This window comes from Aythya marila (assembly GCF_965140915.1).
Source record: "Aythya marila genome assembly, chromosome: 2".
In the NCBI taxonomy this organism is placed as follows: Eukaryota; Metazoa; Chordata; class Aves; order Anseriformes; family Anatidae; genus Aythya; species Aythya marila.
In genome coordinates, this window is record NC_139043.1 from 18,274,979 (window position 1) to 18,284,179 (window position 9,201).

General features: G+C 45.9%; 1 protein-coding gene across 2 annotated transcripts in view; it reads right to left on the bottom strand.

Moving 5' to 3' along the window:
* The window catches only part of GPR158 (G protein-coupled receptor 158), a 195,242-nt gene extending 186,335 nt beyond the window's left edge, over nt 1-8,907 (bottom strand). For both annotated transcript variants that reach the window (XM_082754163.1, XM_082754162.1), the window contains exon 1: nt 7,884-8,907. In XM_082754163.1, the coding sequence (XP_082610289.1) occupies nt 7,884-8,755 (872 nt within the window). In that variant the 5' untranslated portion in view covers nt 8,756-8,907. The remainder of the gene's footprint in view (nt 1-7,883) is intronic.
* Between the last annotated feature and the right edge of the window lie 294 nt (nt 8,908-9,201).

Below are 9,201 nucleotides of genomic sequence, written 5' to 3' on the forward strand. Positions count from 1 at the left end.
ATTCAAGAACATTAGCTTTCAAATGTTGCACCTGAGTCCACTTCAAAGCGTCTTTGGCCATCCAAGAAAATCCCGCTGTCAAATTCACAGGTGACCTTCAGCTGTAAAGATCTTACTGGTAATCAACAGCTTCTGTGTGTTCAAAGTTATTTTCAAAAGTTCAGATTTGGGATTCCACATCACCGCGATGTCCCTAGAATTATCACCACCTTTGCACTGTAATGTAGCCACCAGATTCATACAAACCTACTGTGATATTACATATAACATGATTTTGATTTGCTCACTCAGTTATCACTAATTTCTTAGTGTCAGGACAGACAGACTTGCCTGATTCCTTAGCCATAGCATGACTGCTGGTTTTCAGCCCACTTTCACAGAAGAAACAGCTTTCACTAAAAATATATTTAACTGAAGAGTGCAGTATAGCAGTGTGGGCACACGAATTAGGATTCACCTGCAAAGAAAATCCCTGTAGGCCATTTGGAAGAGTACTACAAGGGTGGAATACTTAAAGCTGACTCCTCTGTTGTCTGCAGAGTTATTTTGTATTCAATTCAGCCTTCAGATTTATGGCACACAGCACTGCCTGAGGACTTCCCTGCATTTTAGTTAAAGAATTTCCTAGATGCTTTGAGGGGTGGTGATATTTTTGCTGGAGGATTTGTGTTTAAGGACTGCTAGCGTCTAAATTCTGTGACCAGGCACCACCTCATTGAGGAAGGGTGCAGTGTCAGCAATGGCGGGGTACCACTTGCATTAGATTCTGCTTATGAAAAAAGGTCTTGGAACCAAGTTTAGATAGTTCAATAAGAAACAGTCATTTTTCAAATATTCCCATTACTATCCATAGGGTCAACAAGACAGGTGGAGAGAACAGACAGTGATATGAGGAAGTTAGGAACAAGAAGAGCTCTGAATGAGAAGGATCCTACACAGGAGAGATGACCTCAGCCTAACTACAGCTGCACTTCTGACACCAAAGATTTACAAGGTAGTAGGGGAATTTTAGAAATGAAAAGTGGAAGCCAATGTTCAGAAAAAGGAACCTGGAGGAGCATAAACTCAAGCAAGAGGGCAAGACAAAAAATAAGAAATATTATAGGATCAGCACGTTAGAAGCGTAAAATCTAACCAAAACAACCAAAAAGTTGTCAAATATCTCAGAAAAAGGCAGTCCAAAATAAAATCCGTCAGGCCAGTAGACAATCATAATCTGAAAAGAACTCAAATGACAGAGCCTTTACAGAAAGCAAACTGTTTTAATCACTACACTCTTTTAGAGCCAAGGAAGCTTCCACTGCTCAGCCATTCTGGAGAGCATCAGTGTGACAGGAGGTCAGCTCTCACCTGTAGGGATGCTAACAAGCTGGGCACCACAGTTACGCCTGCTTTGCTCAACAGGTTTAAAAGGGATCAAAACCAGGTGAACCCTGACAAACTTTGCAGGTGATAAAAATATACAGCATACAACACAACTAAATCTGACTGGCCCAGAGAAGTTGAATGCAGAATGCTGGAAAAGTGTTTTTGTAAGACAAGGATCATGGATGTCCAAATAAATTTATCACACAGCAAATTTAAAAATAGAAAGTAATAATTGCTCTTTAAACAGCTCAATTATATTATGGAAAGCAAAGCTAAATTATATTGTAGAAGACAAAAATGGGTTAAAAATACGTTTAAATTACAGATATCAGTTTAATCCATACCTACTATCAATGCCCTTTCAGATGCAGTCTGAAAGGCAAAGTTTTTGTATTGCTTATTACTTGTAAATGGAATATAACCAAGATACTCAAACACTTCTTATATTGCTTCCTAAGTGCCTGCCAGAAGCTGCTTTTGGAGACAGAACTAGATAAGCCTCTCATCTGACCTAACAGCGCAATACTTTTGTTCTTATCTTTGGGAACATTTCTCAATCTCAGCTCAGGTTCATGAATAGACAGAATAGGAGGTGACAGTCCTGGCGCTGCATCTCCGATAGTGAGAACTGTCACATGCCCACTCCCTTCAAAAGACCTTTGATAGCCTGCTGTGCTGGAAGCCTTACCCAAGGAGGATAGGGGCAGGGAACAGAGGATTGGAAGTAGCAGTTTGACCTAAAAAGCTCATTCCTTTTATTCCAACTTACCACATGCTACATAAGTGTTGTCACAAACACATGTTTCAGTCCTCTCCTGGTCATATTTAGCTTCTTTCTTCAAATACCCCACTGTTTCTCCAACAGGGAAGAAATCCAAAGCATGCTTCCAAAAAAGAATTCCTTACTCCTTGTTCCTTTTTTTTTCCATTATCATTTAGTTTATTCTCAGCCATGGCCTAATACGTAAAAGGCACATACATCACTGACTGTATAGAGAACATTAAAAAAAATACTGGGGAGGGGGTTCTTTAACCAACAATAAATCACGTTAAGTAGACATTTCTTTGTTCTCACCTCTTTTCAGGAATATAAATCCAAAACTTTTAGTTTGAGGAAACAAATTATTCCTTTTCATTTTCAAAATCCATTCTAAATCCGCCCACACCTTCAATCATGTTATATGGGCCAGGACATGGTATAGAAGATGTCAGCCTCACCATTTTAAAATATTTTCAAGATTATACAGCTAACACATCATGGCACAACACTTAATATCCCTCCTTAAAAAGTTAAACTGAATTTTGTTTTCCGAGTTCAGTACTAAGACTAGATTGAAAAGAAACGGGGAAACTTTTTTTAAAAGAGGTGGTTAAAGTCAGAACTTGTAACTTTTTTTCTTTTAAATGTGATTCAAGTTCTGAAAACTCTCTTTTAAAGTCTATTTTTGTGGGTATTTTACCAATTTAACACCTGTGAAATATTTAGCAGAAGCATATTCCCTAAGAAATTACTTGTCATATGTAGTTCTACCTTTATGGTAGAATTTGCCTTCAGTAATGTTTCCTTAACTAAGCACCCCATTATGGGATAACCCTAGAGTGGTTTGAGTAATTTTTAATAGTACAGTGGAAATCATTACATTACACTGCCTTTAGGGAAAAAAAAATAGCTGAATTGAACTGTGCAATAAAGATTAATCTTTGCACCAAGGAATACATTTCAAATAATTAAGAGAGAAGGAATAAATGTCAGGAAGAAAAAATATTAGGAAACAACAGTTGATTCAGCCAAACTTCAGAACGAAGGTACCCACAGCTGTTGCAGAACACAGCATTGTTCAAAAACCAAAAAAAAAACAAAGCTTTACTCAGCTTATTGAGTATGTTCCTTTCTGCCAGAACAGCCATTATGCCATTGCATCCTCACAGCAGTCCTTGAGGCAACTGATTGCAAATGCTGCCCTGTACTTGGTGAAACATGGCCTTACTGGAACACAGAGAGGCAGAACCATTCCTTCACCCTAAAGGGATTCAGGCCTGCTAGATGAAAAAAGTGAGCAATGACCACTTCCCAAAACGCTGACATGCTTCACGACAACAGTAAAGAAAATGAGAGCAGCACACGAGAACGTTCTGAACTGCAAGAGCAACAGCTCATACATCAGAGTTTGGGAGTAATTGATGTCATCGCACGAGGCTGAAACACTGCACACAAATCTGACTAACCATATTCAAGGAATGCTGGAACAGGACTTGAAAATAGGGACCATGGCAACAGAGAGCTCCTGACAGGAGGCTGGAGAAGGCTGGGTTCTTTAGCCCAGTAACCAAAGGTGGAGAAGGACCTGCTGCTGCCTATAAATAGGTCAGGGCAGTAAACATCTGCAGACAGCTATTTCAGCCAGAAGGCAGTTCTGGAGCAGGAACAAATGGATATTTAAATGAATAAATTTAGATCAGAAATCAGAAGAAGCTATCCCAACCATCAGGCTGGGGAAGTGGAGAGCCAAGACAGAAAGCTACCTACTTTAAGATGAAGTTGCGTCAACTGATTACATTAAGCGGGCTTTGGTGAGCAAGAGATTTGGCTCAATAACTGAGGAGAGTGGATTTTTTTTTTAATTTTTATTTTTTATTTTTTTATTTTTAGAAAAGGAAAAAATCTCATATGCTCCTAGTAGGAGACTACTTACACACTTTCCTTCCAGATCAGAGAGCAATCCTCCCCACCCACCCACTGGAGTGCTGAAGCAATGAGAGCCTCCCACTTCCCCTCTAGAGGCCGAGTGAGTGCTTTTAGCAAATGGACCACAGCCATGAGGTGAAGCTTTTCACACCCTTCTGCTTCCACAGCAAGGCTGCAGAGTCCAGCTGGATCTTCGTGGGCTGCAGAACGTGGCTCAGTGTCACTGAGCAACAGAAAGTAGCAGAGGAAGGTCACAGACTAACAACAAACACTACCAATGCTCTACCCTGTGCAGCACAAGAGCTGTAGAGCAATTAGACACATTAGATGTTGAATTCCAGCTGCATCAGCGTAGACTTTGGAATGAAGAAGGAATGGTTAATGTCACCAACAGATGACTTCCAGTCTCTGTGAATCCCCTCCCTGCTTCAAAATGAGCCTGCACTGTATTCGCTAAGCAGATGGGAGCATCGCCTCCCTTCCTTTTGGGCAGAACAAAGGTCAGGGAAAGCAGATGAGACACCAGCAAGCACTGCTAAGAAGCAGTGCAAAGGCAGCACCACTGATATGGTCCCACTGGCCTCAGACAGCTTGCGGTACGTTCATCAGCACAATCAACATGTCTTTGGTTTCTTCACTTATCTCAGTAGTTGGCCTACAATAACCTTGTCAAGAGAATTAAAAAGACATTCTCCTTCTTGGCCTTCACTTCACAGTTTGTCTTCCACCTCATGTGAAGGGATAATTATATGGGGGAGTACAAAATTAAAGGCCAATAGCAAGCTGTTTGCAGGAGCCCCGTGCCTGTAACAGTCACATCCTTTGACTGTAGGCCCAACCCTTCACCACATAGAAGTGATGCTTTGCTTGCAACTGCATTTGCAGAACCTCATTGATGACAGTACTGCAGTAGTAGCACGTACTGAACAAAACCAGTAGTAATTATTAGGCTCATCTTCATGAAACTCTTCCCATTACTGTATTGGGCAGTGTACCCATCTGTTACTGGGACAGAAGATACACCAAAAGGTAGGGGCAATGGCTTTTCCTTCTACAGCCTGAAAAGATGCTTCTCCATGAAGAAAATGAGTTCATGATTCTGTTACTCCAACATGGCACACCATAAACCTAATGTCAGCAAAGAAGAAAGTACATGAACTGTAAGAGGAGCATTAAAGGGGCACACACTAAAGTACCGTCAGTGATCCCACACCAAGCTATTAAATGGAAGGAGCATGTAAGCTGAGCCATTAAGTGTTCCTAACAGATGGTTCAGGGATATTTCGTTGAGAGGACCAATGTGGCTTTTGAAAAAAATGGAGACTAAAATACATGCTGCTTTTTACCATATGGGCCTTAAATAGGAATTTAAAGTTAAACCATTGTGTCACTCACAGACAGATGGTGAGGGGAAATAAGGCTTATTTCATGAGGGACCTTGTAGTTATTAGAACACTAGTACTAATTGCTGTATTAGATCTTGCATTTTTATTTTACGTGCTTATATTTCAGATGGTTTATCCTCTTCAGAACTCACTCTGAGGCTGCACACCTATCAGGTACTAAAAATATTGTGTAACTACCAAGATGCCCCACAAGTCTTGGAAGAAGTTCATTTTGGTTTTAGTATTTTCTATGTAGCTGCAGAGTTATTTCCTCAATATCACACATGATAAGCCTATTAGAGGCCATCTTTCATGTAACATATCTCAAACTAGAAACACTGGAACCATCATTTAACTTTGCCAAGATATATACATACACACACTTTTTCACCTGCTTTCTTATGGAGTTGCAAGTTGTCTCAGAAAAACATCCTGAGATTTTCTTAGAAGTGTTTATCAACACATCTCTGGGTTTGATACAAGAACTTTGTCCAAACTGTTCAATTCCACAGCAGTACAACAGTAATACAACACCTATAATACCCCATTGCAACATCTAAATGAAAATTCAGTTCTCCAAGCTTAAATGTGCCTATAGGATGCCCTCCAAAATATCTGAGTTGCAACAAATGATTGTTTCCTTAACTGAGGTGAATCCCACACAGTAAATGGAGGCCAGGAAGATCAGGAAACCTGGCAGTGCTCTGTACTGCGCCCAGGAGGACCCCTACTGGTAGCCTTGGTTGGCCAGGGTTACTGCCAAGTGGACCTGGTGTGTCCTGTGCATGAGCTACCACAGCAGAAACCTACACCACTGAGATGCTTCCTGGCATCATAGGAGCTTGGCACAGAGCTGAAGTTGATGCTTGGTCTCTGCTGCTGAAGAGACCTGCTCTTCTTTCAGCTGAAGGTAACAAAGCTTTGTTAGATTTCATATCAAGATCTAATTTCTCTAATACTTAGTTGGTGGCTGCAACCCCACCTCCAGCCTAAAGGTTCTTCAAGTTACATGAATTTCTGTCCCCAACAACAGAATCTCTGCCTCACTAGCTTTCACCTGCATCCTTAAGTTTGTTTGAATATTTCAAGCTACAAGAAGTTCCCTGAACTTGTCTGAGTCCCTGCTGGGGTCCAGGAGAGCTCTGCAGTACAGCTTTTCTTGGCTTTCGGTCTTGAGAGGAAGGAATTCAGCAACAGACTGCAGATGAGCTCATTCTACCCTAAGCCTACCAGCCCCAGAAGCGTGAAGAGCAAAAGGTAATTTCATACATAATCATCCTCTCTTTATTCAACATATTTTTATTTTTTTTTTTAAAAAAAGATGAGAATACATGACTGCATTCATACCTACTTGATCCCACCAGATTTCAAACTAAGCCAAGAAAGCCACTGTTCATACACACAATTGTCTGGGCACTCGAGTGTGACAAAATCTCTTCCATTTCCACTGTGTTGTTAGATGTCTTCACCCACCACTCAATCACAGCACAAAGCAAATTCTCTGCTCTTCCCTTACTTCCTGAAAAAGGAAAGCTGCTTCACTAAAGCTGCTTTGAGTGGGCATTCCCCAGCAGAATTACACATGATCCCCACTACAAACGTGCCAGTGCAAAAACCGGATATCTCATACCCCACAGGTTGCTCTCATTCCTTAGACACATCTTTTTTTTTGCTGTTAAAATAAGTTATAAGAGCCCTTCCGTATCCTCCTCTCTGCTAGTCACAGCCCAGTGGCAAACTCCTAGAGATAACAGCAGTAGAAAACAAGCAATTCTTCACATGTGCCAGGTCTCATCTATACAATTTTGCAATGGGGTGGGGATCCTACAAACAGTGCCCTAAAGAAAGCTTCCCAACTGCTGGTTTAGGCTGTAACCACATGCACTATGAGAAACCTGCAGTGGCAAACAATCACCTACACACTGACCAGGCTTGAGCACCCCACAGTGGATGTGCCCTGAAGACCAGGAACTGCAGTTTACCAGGGTGACAACATTGTTTCCCAGTTGGTTAAAAAAATCACAGCTGGGGTTGAGCTACTTTTAGTTCTGCAGCAGAGTAAGAAATAACAGCTCGGTAAAGATCGTTTGCAAAGAAATAACCTGCAACTGGCAGCTCCTGCTATCTCCTCTCCTCCAGAGAGATGCCCTGCACATAGCCCACATACACACCTGTTTCAGTGAGAGCAGTTAAAGAAAACACGGCTTTACAGACTGAGATAGAAGCAATCCTCCTGAGCAACAGCTCCCTAAGACACATGAAGGTGACGCTCAACAGGAAGGCCTGAGGTTGCACTGCGGTGTGACTGAGCAGCCGGCCGGGGAAGGGCTGCTCAGGTCACACAGCAGAGGCACAGCACAACCTTCCCAAGGAGGGGGCAGGATGGGGAAGCCCACCTTACCCCCTTCCGAACAGGCAGCGAGCAGAGGAGCCCCCCCTCCTACCTGAATTCGGGGAGAAGGTTTGGTCGCAGTCCATAGAAAGCCGCCGAGAGAGTCACTAACCAGCCGGGTTTGTAATTCCCATTCTCGCACTCCAGGTAAGGCGAGGACCACCTGATGTGGTTCTTATCCGCCGTGAAGCTCTCGCGCCTCTTCCAGCTGTTCTCCAAAGTTTTGGGGCCTGCGTTCAAGACCTTCCTGTGCAGGTGGGGCCTCCACTTGCGCTTCAGGCTGTGGAACCACTCTGTCTCTACAGAGGCATTCGCCAGGCGGTGAGCCGAGGAGGACAAGTCCTGCAGGAGGATCTGGCTCTCGTGCCGGCTGGCCTGGAGGAAAACCTGGGGGGTCGAGGAGAAAGGCTCCGTGCTGAAGGTGATAGCTGCCCTGGAGATGTTGGGGTCCCCCTCCAGGAGGCTCCTGATCAAGGCTCGGTACCACTCCAGGTCCTCCTGCAAGTTCTGCTCCCGCGACTTATTGCTCTGGAGGATCATGTTGAGGAAGTTGGTGGCGTGGGTGAGGGTGTCCAGGGCCCCGTGCAGGGACGGGTGGGAGGTGAAGCGCGACTTGCCGGCCAGGCTGGCCAGCTCGTACCTGCCGGAGCAGTTGGCTCGCCGCAGCTCCCGGGAGTCGCCCGTGTAGAGGAACGAGGCCACGTCCTGGGGCACCTCCTCGGCCAGCCGCTGCGCCAAGATGGTGCTCTCCGGAGAGCGGCTCCGCGGGGCCGGGGGAGGCTCCCGGCTCTTGATGTGGTTGTAAACAGCCTGCCTGCCTCTGGCCGCCCGCTCCCGGCCCTGCGCCGCCTGCCCGGGGCTGGCCGCGGCGCCGAGCCCCCGCGGGGCCAGCAGCAGGAGCAGCAGCAGCCGGAGCAGAGCCATGGCCCCGGGGGCAGCGCAGGCACGGCGGACTCACTCAAGCCGCGCTCCGCAGGGCTCCGGGGCTTGAGGGGGGCAGCCCCCGGCCCCGAGGCACCTGTGGCGGCCCCCGCCGCCGGCTCGGAGCGGAGCGGGGCTGCTCGCGGCTCCTCCGGCGACGGGAGCTGCAGCAGCAGCAGCAGCGAGCCCGGCCGGCCGCGGCCACGGCGCTCACTGAGGCGCTGCCCAGCGCAGCGCGCAGGGGCGGCGGCGCCCGGCGCAGCAGCAGCGGGTCCCCCCGCGGCGCCCCGCCGCCGCCCGCGCTCCGCCGCTCCGCATCCTTCGGGCGCCGCTGCCGGAGACCAGGAGGAGGAGGAGGAGGAGGAGGAGGAGGAGGAGGAGGAGGAAGGCGTGCGGGGTGCGCTGCGGGACTGCCCCCTCGCTGCCGGCTTCACCGGGACCACAGAGCA